The sequence below is a fragment of the Xiphophorus couchianus genome, chromosome 19 (assembly GCF_001444195.1).
Source record: "Xiphophorus couchianus chromosome 19, X_couchianus-1.0, whole genome shotgun sequence".
In the NCBI taxonomy this organism is placed as follows: domain Eukaryota; kingdom Metazoa; phylum Chordata; class Actinopteri; order Cyprinodontiformes; family Poeciliidae; genus Xiphophorus; species Xiphophorus couchianus.
In genome coordinates, this window is record NC_040246.1 from 3,432,164 (window position 1) to 3,450,418 (window position 18,255).

Consider the following 18,255-nt stretch of genomic DNA (forward strand, 5'->3'; position numbering starts at 1 on the left):
AAGCCAGCGTTACGAGACGTGCTCAGAGCTCCGAAATCAGCAGAAATTGAAGAGCTACTATGTAGTTTCTGTTTGTACACAACGTCTAGCCCCTTTCTTCCTCCTCCAGACACAGACAAAATGAATTGGCACCCCTAAAAAAAATTATATCTTTCACAAAAGTAGCACAAACATATACTGACTATATTTGAATAACCCAGCCTTTAATTTGATTATGCTGCCCATCATAGTTATGAGTGGAGTTCTCTGTAATTTCATATCCCTGTTGTTAGGAAAACAAAAGATTCCTGGACAGTTATCAGTTAATTTCAAGCATAAATTAAAATAATAATAATTTTTTAAAAAAAAGTTAAATTCATAATTACATCCTCACTAATTTTATTAAAAACAAACATTGTTTTTGTTAAAAACTTATTGAATGATCAAATTAAAGGCATCATTTGATGAATTTACTTTAAGTTGGGTTTTTTTTTTGCCAAGGACACCAAAAAATGTATCAAAGAGTATTATTTTTAAGAGTATTAACATTGTATATACAAACCATCTAAACATTTGACCAAAAATATTAGGGATAATAAGCTCAAACAAATAAAAATAAAAAATAAGTGGAAGAAAATTGTTATCTTTTTACCAACAGTTTCTACTGACCAACACAAAAGAAAAAAAGTCAAATATGGCGGCTAGAAGAAATGGGATGCTAATCCAGTAAAAGTTATTTTTTATTATTTATTCAAAATAATTAAAAAAATACTCTGAGGTTTAAAATGTTACTCATATGTATAATATAAAGTAAAAAACAAAACAACAAACAGACTAGTTTCATAAAAACTAATCTGAATGAGTCAGACATGTCCGACAATCTAATCACAACAAAACTGATAGCTCACAAGTTGAAAGTTTTACATAGTCCTTTTATTTAGAAATTCAAAATATGTACCACTTCTCTTTGGCACCGAGTCAGAATCTCTCCCACATACATTTCAATTTAATAAGTAGTTGCCACTTTTTCGCTGTTTTGTTCAAACTCGGGGGGGGGGGGAACATGAAAGGTCGGGAGAAAAACAGCTGAAGAGAAGAGGAACAAACACTGCATATAAATACTTACATTTGAAGAAACTTCATGATTAGCCTACTATATATGTGTGTGTGACTCCAGAGGGTCGTGGTTCAGCATTGAAATAAAAGTGAAATTTTCAGCATCACACTTTCATGCACTACGAAGGCTTGTCGCGCTATGTTGTGACAAAATAATGAACATGTAAACAAAACACTGCTGAAATAATATGAAACACATGGAACACGTCTTCCTCCCTGCTTAGCTTACAATCTTCTTTTTTTATATCTAATAAATTATTCCTTATTTAGTTGGTTACACATTTGCGTCACTCAATCTTTTCCTTAATTAGAATTGGGTAAAAAAAAAAAAAAAAGGAAAACAAAAAATGCAAAGCAGTTCATACAATTATCTAAGAGGAAAGTGAGAACATAATTTTGTAATGAGACATCATTCAGTAGAAAACCCCGCCCCAAAAAAAACAGGATTATCAAGTGCGAACTTAATTCAATCTACGTCAGGGCGTTGCGATAAAATGTGCCACGCGAGGGACAATTGCACTTTGCTGGCCGCACTTGCAACTTCGTCAGCTGCCTCCGTGTGTCTGAGGGGGGCTTGATGGGATTCCGGGCACGTGGAGGCAGGCGGTCGTCCGAAACGCGGGGGGGGCTAATCGTTTCGAGAGCGAGCGAGTGAGCGAGCGAGCGGCCGGGGATTCAGATCATGCTGGGCGCCGCGCTGTACAGGACGACGTCGCCGGTGACCCGCAGCACGGTCACCTCCTCCAGGCCGCCCACTCTGTGCTCGTATTCCAGCAGGTGGGTGCCGTCCACGGCCACCTTGAACATGTCCTCCTCCACGAGGATCTTCAACTGCGAGATGGGGCGACAAACACCAAGATATGCTTGGGTCAATTCGTTTTGAATTTTCTCTGCTGCGAAAACAGTTTGAAAAGTTGGACACCTTGGACACAAACTGCACAGAAAATTGGCGTGCGCAAAAAAAACAAAACAAAAAAAAAAGTAATTTTTTTTTTCAAATAGTGGGAAAACTTCAGCAGTTTCTGTGTCAGATTGATTAGAAATTACTTTTGGTGTTTGTGAAATGCGAGATTGGTGCTTCAAAAATGTGCAATGTTTGCTTGACACAACGACAAAATACAAGCTATATGATCCGTTTGCTCATTCTTTGAATAAGTAAATAAAATAAAATACAGGATGAAGCCATAATGTCAAAACTTTTGTTCTGCATATTCAATGGATTGGGTGGAAGTTGAAAATGTGTCAATATTCCCACTACTTAACCACCTGCAAAATAGCACATGTCTGTGTGCGAATGGGTGAATGTGACTGTAGTGTAAAGCGTTCTGAGTGGTCAAAATGATTGGAAAAGCGCTATATATGTTCAGTCCATTTACCAATATTGTATCCATTTAATTTGAACTAAGGTAGATAAACAACCATTGTTTCTTTAAATTTCGTCAAAAACCAAATCTAGCGTCAATAACGAAGCCACCAACAACGATCGACTAAAAAAAATATCCCAATTGCTCCCAGCAACAATCGGGTGTTTGTATGATCATTTGAAAAGTTTTATGTTCGGACGTTGTCAATTTCACAGTTCGACTCCACTTGTTGATGCACGAAAGGATTTCCTAGCAGTTATGAATTTCATTTTAAACTGCGATTCTTCCCATGACTTGTATATTTGCTTCTTCATCTTAAACATTTTTCTAATGTTGTCTGGTGTTTTTTTATTTTTTTGGCTTTGCAAAAAAATCAGAGCCATCTGTAGTTTTTCTACGTCGATGAACTTTAACAATTAAAATTTTTACAAATATCTGTTGGTGTTTTCTTTTTTTTAATATCCCAACTCGTAGATTATTCTTATTGCTCTATTTTGTAGTATTGTTAGTGCCTGTAGTTTAGTTTTGTAATTACTGCCTAGTATTTCTGCACGGTGAATCGACACTTTTACCAGATTACAATAAAACATAAAAAAAAGAAATATTTATTGTATTAATAGCTTTTTTTTTACATTCATTAAATTGTAATGCTGTTAATAAATATCTTACCTCAAAACGGTGACCCTGGACAAAGGGGAAGGGCCCCTCTCGCTCTTCCGGGCCCCAGTAACCTCCTAGGTTGGAGTTTCGGACGATGGTCTGCTCGTTGAAGCGAGGGTTGAAGTGAAAGACGACATCCGGACCTTTAAGAAAGTCAACCTGGAACCTGCAGAATTGATAAATTACACAAATATAAACTCCGATTGTCAATTTCAAGTCATGTCACGGATCCGCACAAAATCCCAATAAAAACACACTGAAGTTTGTGGTTGTAATGGGACAAAGTGCAAACCCTTTCACTAATCTCTGACACAACTGTCCATAATAACCGAGTTAAACAGCACAGATCCACTTCATATTCATATGACTTTGAGGGCGTTCGTCTTCTTTCTGAAGCACGCCGCGAATTTAAACGCAGACTGTGAGAATTGTTTTTTTTTTTTTTGGGGGGGGGGGGGGTCCGTACCTGTCTGCCCCAGGAACAGGCTCTCCTATCACCGTGATTAAAAGGCGCGGCATAATCCCAGCGTGGAGGGGGAGATCATATGGCACAATCTGAAAGGAAATATTTACAGTGTAAATGCTGACAGCATTGCCTCTGCGCCACAGTTTTCAGAATGCTTTTTTTTTTTGTTTGTTTTTTTGCTTTTGAATGATGTGATACAAAGAGAAATTGTTTACCCGCTTGTTAATATCCTGTAGGTGTGATCCAGGTACTTTTAAATTATTGGCAAATAATTTAAAAGTTCAAATAAAAAAAAAAAAGAACTTAAATTCCGACTCCGCCTATAGTCCCAGTGCAATACCTCAGTGAGTCGTAATCTCCACGTATTTCAACAAAAGTCAAACACCTGCACAAACTGAAGTCTGAGCAACAAGGAGCAAATTAAAGGGTTTTTATTAAAATTCATACATGTGACAAGTCAGAACTGCGTCCGACTAGATTATATGAGTAGATTAAACCAGCATAATTTACATTATTCGTAAATCAAAGAAAATTATATCATATTGCACTTTGAAACAAAACAAAAGCCGAAACAATTAAATCCAGTGAATTTAACGCTGCGTTCCAACGCAACTCGTCGGTGCTGATGCGTTCAATCTTTTGGCGCCGATGGGGTGGGACGTCCTGGTCCGGCTGAAAAGCTGAGCTTTCAATAAAACGGTGGGTTATATCTGGGCTGAAAGACAGAAATACATTTCCGTTCACTTCTGCTGTTGCCGTTACTTTACATTTGCAGCGCACCCGAGCAGAAACCTGGAATCAAGACGCACCGCCCAGTCAAAGGTCACCAGCAGACGGAGAGAAGTTAACTTTTAGTCCGCTAAAGCTTGAGTTTTTTTCACCAAAACACCCAAAGTAGATTTACAGAAGAGCAGAATAGCGAGCAAGAGAAGCGACGTATTTACTCCAGGAAGAGCTCACACTCACCAATGTGCCTCCTGGACCGGCAGGACCACCGTACGGACCCATGGGTCCAGGGCCAAACTGAGCAGGCGGGGTCGGGAAACCTCCTCCGGGTGATCCCCACGACCCGGGTGGTACTGGGGGGAATCCACCTGCGGGGAACGCTGGGAAAGATCCTGGACCGGCCGGAGGGGGAAATCCACCTTGACCTCCTGGTCCGTACATCCCGTTGCCTCCTGCTGGCTGCCCACCAGGGAAAGGCACGTTCGGGTAAGGGCCGGCCGGAGCGCCAGGGCCAGAAGGAAACGGCCCCGATGGGTAAGGAGCGGGGCCTCCGGGCAGCTGTCCAGGAGTTCCTTCAGACGGATAATGCCCGGGGAACTGTCCAGGCGCCCCGGGGCTGGAGGGAAACTGACCCGGAGCTCCCGGTGCGGGATACTGTCCAGGTACTCCGGGACCAGCAGGGAAGCCGCCGGGTGCTGAGGGAGGCCCCGGGTACTGCCCCGGCGCTCCAGGACCAGAGGGGTACTGGAACGGCCCTGGGGCTCCTGGGCCAGACAATCCACCGCTATAGTCAGCTGGAGCTGAGGGCTGGGTGGGAGCTCCTGGGGCGGAACCGGGCCATCCCGGGTTCGGAGCTGCAGGGTGATTGCTGGCAGGGGCCGTGGGGTTAGTGTGGCCTATTTTCTTAGCCTGGCTCGACGTGTCATCTCCTAAAGCATCTGACAGCTACAGAACAAAAAGAGAAAGTATAAATAACCATCTCCACTCACAACAACAAAAAGAAAAACAGGTCATTTCCACTGCAAGCTACAGGGAATCCAACCATTATGACAGGAATTAAGGGGATACGATCCGTTAAACTCACCGAGAAATCTGCCATGATCTAAAACAAAACAGGAAACAACTTTAATCAGTTTTATTGACTACTTCCAACATATTTTATCAAGCTGTAAAATGTCTCTGGGCAGTTCCAAGAGTCTCTGAGTAAATGTTTCCACCCTGGAATGATGATTCACAAAGTCCATTGCGACACACTGAAAATAACTCAACATTACTGAAAGAATTTAAAACACCACAGCAATAACAAAGACGGCACTTTGCCTCATTATCTATAGGGGGGGTATTTGTTTTGAAATATGTAAACTACTGATGCTACAGAGTTGGCTAGCAATCTAGCTAACCCCAGCTAGCTGTTAGTTTGGGTTTGTCAGATCTACATTCGTGGTGAGAGAATAAATAAACAGTGAAAGCTGATGTTTTACTATACCTGGTCGAAAGCTGGGCTCCGTTTGAACGACAACAGGAAACAGCGATGTTTTCTACAGCTCCGAAAAAAACCAGTTAGCCAACTCCTTTGGCCTGACGAGGCTCACAACTGGAAGCTAACGTTAGATCTGCTAAGAAAAACTACAACTCCTGGAAAGGAAGCTCGCGCACGGGCGAGTTCCGGTGCAAAACCACACACATCCGCTTTTCATTTACATGACCTCGGGAAATCAAAAATGGGGGAATTTATTATTTAAGCTAAGTATTATTTCCTCTGATGTGTTCATTTTTTTTCTTCTAAAATTATAAAAAAAAATAAACACATGATAAATAAGCAAAAATTGTTTTCGTATTATATACATAAATGTCACACTCTAATTGTACTTGACACAAAAATAAACGATGTATTATAATTCCGCTTACGTCTTAACTCAGTAATTAAAATAACAAATTTGTACTTCTAGAAAAATTGATAAATACAAGCAATTTGTTTCTCAACGGTAAAATTTCCAATAACATCCTAATTCTAAATTTTACGTCTAACTATAATACCATTACGCCTACAAATACGACAACGAATAATAGTGATCATAATCATTATTTAATACATTCAAAATAAAAAGTAACGTCAACACTTCAAATGTTCCAATTAATCATTCCGGTTATTTTATCAAGCTGTAACATGACTGGTTATTCCAGTCATGTTCATATTGAATCTATTGAGTCCAGTTACGATGTTGTCTCCCATGCCCAGCAAGCATGGGGCAACAGTAAAAATATGAAAATGATTTTAAATTATTTTTGTTTTAATTGGGCTTAGAGCTTGTGTGCTTCAGGAAGGAATGTTTTTATTTATTTATTTTAAAGTATTTTAGTTATTCACGTTTCATGCAAGAAAAACTTCAAATAATAAAAATGTTGATTTTTATATTATATTAATTTTTTATATGTTTTATATATTTAAAAAAGTACAATAAAGATTAAATTTGAGTTAAAAAAACAAACAAACTTATCTTTAAAGACAATGCGGCATGTGTTAAAATTTCTTAACAAATAAGAAGAAATTATGAGCTGCAGCAGCTATTAAAAGAAGTCCCAAAATGGCCAATTAATTTTGATTAAATGAAATGAAATATACGTATTTGATTGTTTACAGCATTAAAAGACTTGATTTTTGTTCCTAGCTTTTCACTCTCTTGCAGAGCATGTTGTGAAGGAAGGGGGAGCTTGTGAGGGATTGGTCAACCCAGTCACGGGATGATGGGAAGTAAAGAGAAAAAAAAAAAAAAAAACACTGAAAGCGTTTCTGCCATTCAGAGCAGCAGCTGCGGCTTCAGGGAGATTTTTAACTCTACAATTATGGTAAGTTGTTATGTTTCCGTACGAACAATCTGCTTCCGGTTTGGCTTTTTCGGCTTAATGCCGCAGTGGCAACAGACAGGAAGTTTTTAGGAGTTTTCATGAAAAGTGATATCAGGGATTGTTGAGCGTTAGCCTGCTAGCCTAGCATCAGTTACACCCTCCGTGTTTTGTAAATGCGTCAAAGTAACCGACACAGACACAATCTACTTCCGGTGGAATTAAAAAAATAAGGTAGAATTATTAAGAAGTCTGAAACAGTCCGCAGCGAGGTTACGGCAAATATTTACTAAAGACTCATAGTTCGTACATTTTAATTATGATTGATTTCAAATCATATTATCAACAAATAATTGCTGTGATATTGCCAATTTCAGGCACTTGTTTCACTTGTTTGTTTTATTTTACTCAAATAGCCTAAATGTTGAGTAATTTGTTAAATAATTAATTAACTCTTCTTTTGAGTTTATGGTTTACACAGACAATTCTGCAAAAGTATAGAATTTGACTTCAGTAGTTTTTTTCCCCCACGTCCTTTCTTTCTTCTTTCCACCCCATTCCTTTATTTCCTATTTTTTATACTCCTCGGCTTTCTGCAAAATCTAAATTTAAAGCGGTAGAAATTTCTCCCATAACTTGGATAAAGTAGCTCAGCACTACAGACATGAATAATACGTGGGTTTGTTACAGTGTAGAAATCGTATTCCCTAAATAGCTGCCAAATGCTTTTATTTTGAAATTGAAAGCGTCGTGTTTCCTGCCTCGGTGTGCGGGCACTTTGCTGCAGCAGTGCTGGGTTTTAACACGTCTGGCTGCTGGGGAGCTGCCTCAGCGCTAGCTGCCCTGCTTATTGCGCTGAGCAGCGCTTCCCTCCCGGTTTTCCGCTGCGTGTTGTGACAGCTCGATGCTCTGCGCTGCCTGTCAATATTCCTCTTTCGCTGCCCCGACATGAGAGGCAGCAATGGTCAAACAGCAGGGGTTAATTCCCTGGCGTCTCCCGGCTGAATAAGCAACCTTCACTGACCACAGCGATTTGGAGAGCCTAAAGCAGGCGTGTCCAAAGTCGGTCCTCAAGGGCCGGCATCCTGCATGTTTTTGTTCTCTCCCTGGTTGTAGTAACAACCTTCTCAGCTTGTCAATGTTCTCCTAAGGCCTCTAATGAGCCATCATTGGATCCAGGTGCGTTAAACCAGGGAGAGAACTAAAACACACAGGATGGCGGCCCTCCAGGACCGACTTTGGACACCCCTGGCCTAAAGGAATGTGGGCTAAAAGTAAAAAAAAAAAAAGAAAAAGCCGCGGTCTCCTTCAGTTGTCACGTCTGTTCCCTTATCCAGCCCACAGACACACAGCAATCACATCTTAATCTGTAAGGATCTCTCCAAGGGCTCAGTGAAATCCCGACTCCCACCAGCCATCTGTTCAGGAAGGTGCAATCAAAGATTTGCGAGATTCGTGTCTGCAGAGAGACTCTTTAAAAGATTTTCCTTTTCAAATGTTTTTGTGATGTGGTTATGTAAGGCCTTGCGTGTGGACGTGACAGAGAAAAAAAAATAATATCCTGTTCAGACTGGTGGATTGTGGATGAAATCCTCTGAGTTGTATGGACTGTCAGGATTGTTGCTGTTTGTAAGAAATAAATAAATTTCAAAAGCCGTAGTTGTGTGAATTAATAGTTTAACTACCAATAGATTTTGCTGTCTGATTAACTCTGTTGTGATGAAAATATTAGTTTTGAGAAGGCTTACGTTTTCCCCCCGAAAGAAATAATCCTTCTGTTAGGTAGAGAGTGATGTAACGCTGATTTATTTAAAAAAATATATATTTAAGCAAAAATAAAGGAACTGTGTTCCCTTAATAAGAGAGAGAAATATTTTTCGGATAGCTTTTAGTGGGGGGAAAAAGAAAATTCACAGCTTTGCCTGAAAACACTTAATGTCTTGATCATGTCTGAGGCTCTGTCTAACGTAGAAATATATGCACAAACCAATCTTAAAATGGTACATTTCTCCATGCTAAATGAGATACTCTGTTACTCTGTAGTGTTCGTAATGTTGTGATGCGAGTCGGAAGCAGGTGGAAGTCCAAACCGTCGATTCAAACGAGCGTGTGGAGCCGTTTGTTTATTTTATGCCTTGAAAATCATTTTCCCTGAGGGCAGAGGTTGAATGGGAGAACACGCTTGTTGTTGCTGGCAGCTGTGGGCCCAATGAGAGATTCTCGCTGTGTGATATTGAGTAAACATAAGAATAATGGCTGCTCTATATTTTCATAAACAAATGCGCGTGACATGAGTTTTTATTTAAACCACAAAGAAAAGTCAATCCAACGACAGCAAAACTAATATATTGACTGAAACAGAAGTAGCAGTGCTAACTAATACCACGTGTGTGTGTCGACTTATTTTCTTGTGTCATCGTGTCCGTTGGACGAAAGCTACAAAAACGCAGTTCGTAATGCCATGTTATATTAGTTTCTTTGTCGTTTTCAGTGTTTAAAAAAAACAACAACAACAACCAAAATCTAGACGAATCAGGTGAAGGATCTGTTAACGCTCAACTCGGACGAGAGTGTGCAGCGTCTATTTGGGTGAAGCTTTGCAGAAAACGGGACTATTTGCCCTGAGGGCAGAAGTCAGAGGGACAATGGGTGGATGTGAGGACACACTTCCTGTTGCCCAAGCAGTGAGTCTGTTTATATGAAGAGGAGAGCGTTACAGATTGTTGAACATGTCTCGCACAAGCTACATTAAATTGTTATGCAACCATTGTGTGTTCATAACATACGCTGCTCATTAGCATCAGTGTATCTGCTCTTGTTGTGGGCTCTGAGTTTTACTAATATTGTTATCGCACATTTGGTTCCTATGCAAACTCACATTGGGATGCTTAACACCTTAGAGTGATTTAAAGACAAAGAAACCCTGCTTTCAAAATAAAAGCAGACTTGACACTATGAACATTTCATTAATGTGATTTTTTTTTTCCCTGTTTACATTCTCTACTTCTTCCAGGAGCAAAAGCATCTTTGTGATGACACTCGAAGTTCATGCTTACTAGATTTTCATATTAAGAAATAAATAAGAACAATGAAGTTGTTGTGTAGTTGGGTTAATCTTCGCTTAGATTTTACTTTTGTATGTATTTATTTAGCTTTTTTTTTTTAAATTTGTTGACATTCCCCATCTCCCCCACCCCCGTTTCTGGTCAGAGTGAATCACTGGTCGTGTGTGACGTGGATGAAGATCTGGTGAAGAAGTTGAAGGAGTTTCGCTTCCGGAAGGAAACCAACAATGCGGCCATCATTAGTACGTCGCTCACCTTCTTCTGTTGCATGTTGATTATTCATTTGTTTGTGTTCATAATCTCTTACGGAAGCAACTAATTTAGCAATCGATCGGTCGTTAACTGAAGCATACAGACTCAAAAAAAAAAGTGACAAAATGTGATTGTAAGAACAGCCTATTCAGAACATTTTGCATTTTAGATATTAAACCTTATTTGTCCGTAAATATGTTCTACCACCAAGGTTTCTCCCAGAAAACTTGCTAAGTCCGGTGGTTGGGTGCTGGGGCGGTCATTCATCCAGCCGTCAGCCGTCTTTTTGAGTTAAAAAATGTTTAATGTTGGAAATTTGAAAATATCACTTGATAGTTATGTGTTTTTGGAAGATTGGAAATCTTAAAAAATGCAAACATAATAAAAACCCTTAAATAAATAAGCAACGCTAAGTCTGGTGGGGGCACAGGTAAAGCCTGGTGGCCCGCCAGGCTTATAATACACCTGGCGGAAACCCTGACCACAAACACCTCAAGTGGCAGGTTTAGCTTCACCTGATTCAAATTTTGTAAATAAAAATTTGCTATTAAGCTGTCAAATTATTAATCAGCTAATCTAAAACTTGATCAGCGGATTGTCGTCGAGCAGAAAAGCCTGAACGTTTCACATGTTGATGTTAGCTGTATTTTTATTTTTTTTAGATTTTACAACAAATGATCAAGCAGTCGCTACAGGAATTTTATTGCATTTTAAGCTATAAAATGTTTATTTTCTTATTTTAAAGAAGAAATATAATTTTTTGTTTATTTTTATCTTTTAGTGCATTGAAGGGGGTGCAAAAAAAAGTTAAACCTACACGTCTTAAAAAGCTTTGTGGCCATGGTGACACTGAGTCATGTCTGACTGCAGCGAGGTGGAGAACTGTAAAGACGAAAAGCTTTATCCTCCACCCTGTCCGGTTCAGAATGTCATTTCTGCTGAATGGGATTAGCCGCGTGTTTGCGTGACAGGGACTCTCAACACAGAGGCAGCACACCAAATATTACAGGACACAAGTAGAGGAAGAGATTGCTTCAGCTTCTTGATATTTCTCACTCTGAAATGCCGGCGGATTATAGTTATTGACTTTTGTTTTGTTTTTGTGTGTGTGTGTGTGTGTGTGTTTTCAGTGAAGATTGATAAAGACAAGCAGCTCGTTATTCTCGAAGAAGAGCATGAGGTAAGTTTTTTTTTTTTTAAATCTCCCACCTTTAAATGGCTTATTTAGTCTTGTTTTGATTATTAAATTCACTATGCTCAAAATATTCACGTTTTTGAAACCATTTTTTTCTTTCAGGATATTTCACCTGATGCTCTAAAGGATGAACTGCCCGAGAGACAACCCAGATATCCTTTGAACTGACAACCTCTGAGTACCTACCTTTATAATAAAATGTAATCACACATTAGTTGCTGTCCTTAGCCCAGGGAACATTCATCGTCTACAGTTATAAGTATCAACATGATGACGGGCGCGTGTCCTATCCGCTCTGCTTCATCTTCTCCAGTCCAGTGGGTAAGGCTGATTCTTCTGCAGGGAACCCAAAAAGGCCCAAAAAGCAGTCTTTTGGGTGACGGTGTCCCGCAACTTTTAAATGTGCTCCTGCTTCAACAAAACCCAAATGACGGCCATTAATCTGACTTTGTAGAACCTGGATGCATGCTGAGGATGTAATTCATTTGTCTGTGGTGCGTCGGATTGAAGGATTGCAGGACACCGTCTACCAAAGACTCAACTGATAAAAAAAACAACACGTTTGTTTTTTTTCCTTAAATATATTTGTTTCGCTTGGCAGGATGTAAACCGGAGCAACAGATGATGTACGCAGGAAGCAAAAACAAGCTGGTGCAAACGGTTCAACTGACCAAGGTTGGTGAACCTTTGGCTACTTTCACAGACGGGTCGCATTTTAAAAGATCAGATGTGCATCAGATTAGGATGACATATCAAAGTGGCGCGAGTCGCATTTTAAAAAAAAAATCAGTTTCAGTGTAAACGTAGCTCAGAAGTTGAGTGAGTCTTTCGTGGCCCGGTTGTATCCACTACAAGGTGCTAAAAATATTAGCGCTCAGAGGTGTTAAAGGAGCACTGTTACGTAAAATGTACTTTTTCAAGCTTTACATTGCGTCGTAATGTCATTCCCTCGTCAAAAACATACCTGGAGTGTTGCCTTGATTCTTTCATGGGTGTTTGAGAAATCGTTTCATCTCCCACAGCAACCATTCAGCTGTGCAAAAATAGACCTAGCTCCTCCTCAGAGCTGCAGTTTCCAAGCTTCCGCCTCACAGAGCCCGGCTCCCCCACTCAGCTCCTTCAGACTAGCCAGCAGCAATTGGCAAATACCTGGCGGAACTGCCCTTCTGCTGAGTTTATTATACCAGCTACTTCTCAGTAAAACGCTGGTAAAAATGTTATTAAAGGGTTGATAGAGGAGTGATGTTGTGATTTCATTTCTAACCTGGCCCACGAAGCCCAAACAATTTTCGCCTACAAAATGGTTGTGTTACATATTTAGTTAGTTGCAGTCTTCACCTGTACCACTAGATGTCACTAAATTCCTGTCTTAGCTTTGGCCATAGGAAGAAGTAGGGAAAAACAAGATGTTTTTGTTTTTGGAACAAAGGTTCTCTTTTACTCTGCAGCAGTTCTACATGTCAATGCAGGGGGGTTCAGTAACCAACTTTTGGTCATTTTTCCTTCTTCCTTTCTTATTTGACAGGCGTTTGAGATCAGGAACACAGAGGACCTAACGGAAGATTGGCTTAGAGAGAAACTTGGATTCTTTCGCTAAGTAAGGTCTTCTCATCCGGAGGCTTGGGATGCGAGGGGGATCCTGACCGCACAACCATGCTCCATCTTTCAAGAAGAACACACTACAGATGTTACCTTCCTCTCTCGGCGGACCTGATTTTAAATAACTTTTGCAAATACTCTGCACTTAACGGCCACATCGGTGAGGTTTAAGATATATATATATATATATATATATATATATTTTGTATTACAACTCGGCATGTGCCAGAATGTTCAGACCATCACGAGAGTTCGAGCGCCACCTCTGTGACCGTCAACAATCACGGCCATATCTAAACTTCGCCCGTCCGGTTGCCTCAGTCTGCAAATGCTATTTGATTCAGGTCTGCTTTTGCCTCCCATACCATCTCTCCATGTGCCAGTGACGTGTCTGTACTGAATTATCACTCCTGTAGGTTTTTAAAGTGAACAGAAATGAAACGTGCGTTTCCGCCTTTTCCGAAGCATGCTCTCATCATCCGGGGGGGGAACCGTAGCGCCTTCGTAGCTACGGTTTCTGTTTCCTTAGGAAGTTTACACTCAACGATTTTGCAACTGAGGCCCTCCTCAGTCGATCTGGTTTTACCTTTTTTTTTCACGGTTTTTTGGAAATCCTATTGGCTAATCTTTTTTTGTTTTTATTATTTCTGGTGTCTGTAGGTTAGATTTATGTTGATTTTAGAGCATTTCTTTTCCTATTAGTTGTAGCTAGAATCCAGAAAACACTACTGAGGTCTTTCAGTACTCACCCGAGGGCATTTAAATGACAAGGTGCATACTGTCAGTAGCTCCCTAGAAGACAAAAACACTAACACTCACACCTAGTGAAGTAAGTTGAGCACATGAGCGAGAAACCGTGGCTAAAAGTATTCGGTGCCTTGCGAAAGTCTTCACACCCGTTGAACTTTTTCACATTTTGTCATGTTATAAACACAAACTTGATCTTTATGATACTGTCTTTTCAGTGATGTACTCAATTGAAACTCTGAGGTCTCTTCATTCAGACAGCTGACAACATCCAGAGATTTACTCCAACATTGGAGTAACGGGGGAATAAATACACACACTTTTCAGATTTTTATTTGGTAAGAAATTTTGAAAGCCATGCGTTGTCCTCCTTCCACTTCACAAAGATCATTTCTGCAGTTATTTGTTCTTGTACTCTATCTGCATACAGTTTCTGCAACAGAGTGACACCAATCGTACAAGAAGTCATTTTTAAAGAAATGTGTTTTTGTTAAGTTTTTTTCTGATGCTTCCAAAAATATTGAACATTCGATTAAAAACAGAAATCATTCTCTTTTTGTAAAAATTGGATGTTTTTAGTTGACCTAAAATACAAAGACAAATTTCATAAATTTATGTAGGACAATAGTATCTTATTGGAAAAATGATTTTAAAAAATTTTATGTCATACTTGCTTCAGTAGGAGAAAGAGCAACAATGGTTTGGTTTGTAAAAGTCGCTGACCCCTGACCTATCACACAGCATCTCCAATAAAATACATTACAGATTGTGGTTATAACGTAACATTATATGGAAAAGCTCAAAGCTTCACTTTTGCAAGGCACCACAGCCCTGTTGGTTTCAATATGGATGACGTTTCTTCGTCTTTAAAGAAAATAAAAACTCAACATGAATGATGGATAATGTCTTTGACCTGCATATTTCTTGAAAGGTTCTAACCAGGGTATAGTATTTCCACATACATTCCAAACACAAACCTTTTTTTATTATTATTATTGTTTTCATTCAAAACTTTAGTAACCACAACGGTGCACACAGGGTGGTAAATATCTGCCCCCCATTTTAATCTACTGGAATACCCTCTCTTTATGCGGAGCTTGTCATCTATCATTGTGCGTTGGAACTCCTACTGTTATACTGAATGTTGATTAATTCTCACGTAAAGCCACTTTATTTGCTTTGTAGCTGTTGCAGCCTTAAATAAAATAATGGTGTAACTCCTCGAAACGCCGGTTGTGCTTCATATTTTAGACGTTGGGCTGTTTACGTCTCCATAATGGCTTCCTCATACCGAAATGTGGCAGCTGCTCATAATTGGTGCCAGTCGCTAACTATGTATTTTGTGTATTTTCTTGTCAAATTCTAAAATCTGTTGTGAATCGCAATGTTTAATGTGTCACTGTGCGATAGGTGTGGGCTGCTCACGGTTTTAAAAGGTTTGTTTTTAGATCGCTACAGAAACCTTTCTTCCTGTTAACGAAGGCAAACACTTTAAGTGTGATGCCCTTGTATTTTTCAGACTTTTATTTTGAAGTAGGAAAGGAAGTAGTTCTGGAGTTGCCCTGAATCGACAGTCTTCATATCATTTTTGGTTGACAACATTCTTAAATCATTTGGGTGGAAGCAATTTGAGTCCTGCGGGGGAAAAACTCCACCTCTACTAGTTAACTATTAGCCGCTAAGAAGTGAAAGTTGGCATGTCCTTCGAAGCCCTGTGTCTGGGAACAAACATGAAATCGATAATCGCAGGACACAAATCGAAGTTTCTGAAACCTCTATCGGCAACATTGGTATTCCCCAAATTATTGCTAAAATCTTATTTCACTCTCATGGCCTAGAAGTATTATTTCATCGTTAATAGGAAACCGACTGCAGGCTCAATGCAGCTAATTTTAGCTTAGTATACTTGTGTTACTCTATAAAGAGCAGAATGGTAAAATATTCTGCACAATAAAGTTTAGCTGCAAGTTGGTAATAAATGTCTGATAAATATCAGGTGTTATTCTAACATGTTAATGTGTTTAATATTGCATTTTTTATATTTTGGGGAAATAAAAAATTTACCAAAACACCTCAAACCGACCCAAGCCTATTTGGTCAAACACTGTCTGGATTTCTAAAGAGCTTTTTGTTTATGTATGTTCTGTTAAAATAAAATAAAAACACAATCGGTATAAGCAGCTCCAAATAACACCGAAAAACATCTTTTTAGTAATAAGAAATGTATTCCAGATCCTGCAGTGACTTACTTTCATGCGACGGTGAGGAAAATCCTCAATGAGCCGTGGCTCAGGAGGTTTTCCGATTCTTATTAAAAGCGTCGTCCCACCGCGGTATATCGGTCACATCCTGAGAGGAGATTAAATGAGCACATGCGAGCTCCACGTCTCATCAGCATCGTCCCCCGAGAGCAGTTTTTATTAAATGAAAAATGGGAGGGTGAAAGGCTGTTGTCTCGCCACAAAAAGATGTCATACGGTCTAGCTCACCAATGCCTCGTCTTAATTCCTTATTATCTCCTGGAAAACTCAAAGTGAACATTAGAAAAGTGCACGTCGCACTAAAATAAATTTCTCTTTTGACATTTTTGTTACTCAAATCCTATTTTTACCTGCTTATAGCTAGACACTAAGAGCGTAGAAACAGACTTTGATTGCTCCTGTATTGATGGTAATTCATATGTCTACTGATGAGATATACACTGCCTGCCTCATGTCAGCCTGTATGATGAAGCTACAAGAGAGAATTAGAGTAAAGTCATTTTACCTACCAACACTAAACTTCTTATAAAAAAAACTTTATGGAATATACTGGGGATTATCCAGTCACGGCATTGTGACGTACTCTGAAACGTGCGATCTTCTTGATGTTATGTGCTTAAAACAAACAAAAAAAAAACACAACCAGACTATCTTTCCAAATTGTCCAGATGCCAGAAATGTGGACAGCTACTGTAAATCGATGCTTTCTCTACTGAATGTAAACTATTTCTATCAAACTGTTTCCTCTTTGCCCTTTGAGACAGAACCAACGTCTTAACATCTCAAGCATCCAGAACCGGTACTATGAAGCAGCGAGACAACTTCAGGTTGACCGCTTGGGTTTTTCAGCGCCACACCCAGCAGGGAGGAACGGTGCTTATTTCCTCCGCGCGTCACGACTTACCGTTTATCGAACCGTTACCGACTCCACCTATTTAGTACGACTTGAAAACCAGTGGCGACTTTCATAGTACAGGCCTCTGTATTTGAGCTGTATTCCTGCTCTATCTGAAGTCTTTACATGCTTATTGTTTCTTTACAACAAAAAAATACTCAATGTTTGTTATATTAAGTGGAAATGAAATGTAGTAAACTGTCTTCTGTGTTATCAAAATCAACCTCACTTTTGGTTTCGAGCCTTGCCTCTGGTTGTATCCTGTGGATTCCTGAGCTTCTCTTACGTGTTTGAACAGTTGTAAATCCGACCCTTTGAATCTTAACCTGCGAATGTGTAGTTTTGCTCAATAAGTGTCCTCTCTGATCAAAATACCTGTGATATTTTTCTTTCCTTTCTACTAAAAACCGAAACATCTGCGATAACCAGCTGTCTCATGACATCAGTGAAACTTGACGTATTTCTATACCTGTGTCTGTCCTGTTGTCCAAATAAACTGGCAGTGATGTCTACGCCTCTGCTTTTCAGAGACGCTGGTTTTATTCAGAAATGATTAGCTGCTTTTGCCTTGTCACTAACCACATGGAAATATTAGAAAAGTGTCCAAAGAAAATGCTTGTAAGGGGATCTTAGCAATATGGAAAAGTATGGAATTTACTTTTATCCAGATCTTTACAAGTGGGGAAAATATACAACCAATACTGGTGTTTTCTTGACTTTTTTCCATCTTCCCTTTTCAAATAATAAACCTAGTGAGAGGTTGCAAAAATGTTATATTTACATTTAAATGCCACAAAACAGTTTGATTTTAAAATTTTACTCAATATTTTGGTTTTGACAAGCTCAGAACTAACTAGTTCATAACTCAAACAAGGGATATTTCACTGTTTTTGGCCTCTAGATAACTTTAGACTCAGGTTGAATTGGGGGGGGGGAAACAATAGAAATAAAATGGAATAAAGGTATCAGTACACAAATTGTTTTAATAAATCTATGTTTAGTGTGTGGGCTATTCCAGTTTTTACTCACAGATCTAAGTGTTAGAGGTTTAGAGGTGGAGCAGATTTGTTTTAGTCCATATGCCAA

General features: G+C 39.4%; 2 protein-coding genes across 2 annotated transcripts; one reads left to right on the forward strand and one right to left on the reverse strand.

Moving 5' to 3' along the window:
* Positions 1-890: 890 nt before the first annotated feature.
* On the reverse strand, positions 891-5,969 carry lgals3a (lectin, galactoside binding soluble 3a). Its single transcript, XM_027999820.1, has 6 exons — positions 5,798-5,969; positions 5,396-5,413; positions 4,552-5,256; positions 3,586-3,674; positions 3,129-3,285; positions 891-1,926 (listed from the first exon to the last, which is right to left on the reverse strand). The coding sequence occupies exons 2-6, from the start codon at positions 5,408-5,410 to the stop codon at positions 1,771-1,773; spliced, it is 1,122 nt and encodes a 373-aa protein (XP_027855621.1). The 5' UTR covers positions 5,411-5,413; positions 5,798-5,969; the 3' UTR covers positions 891-1,770.
* Positions 5,970-6,997: 1,028 nt separating this feature from the next.
* Positions 6,998-17,689, forward strand: gmfb (glia maturation factor, beta). Its single transcript, XM_028000269.1, has 7 exons — positions 6,998-7,158; positions 10,366-10,462; positions 11,603-11,652; positions 11,770-11,819; positions 11,906-11,988; positions 12,269-12,342; positions 13,193-17,689. The coding sequence occupies exons 1-7, from the start codon at positions 7,054-7,056 to the stop codon at positions 13,262-13,264; spliced, it is 531 nt and encodes a 176-aa protein (XP_027856070.1). The 5' UTR covers positions 6,998-7,053; the 3' UTR covers positions 13,265-17,689.
* The last annotated feature ends 566 nt before the right edge of the window (positions 17,690-18,255 follow it).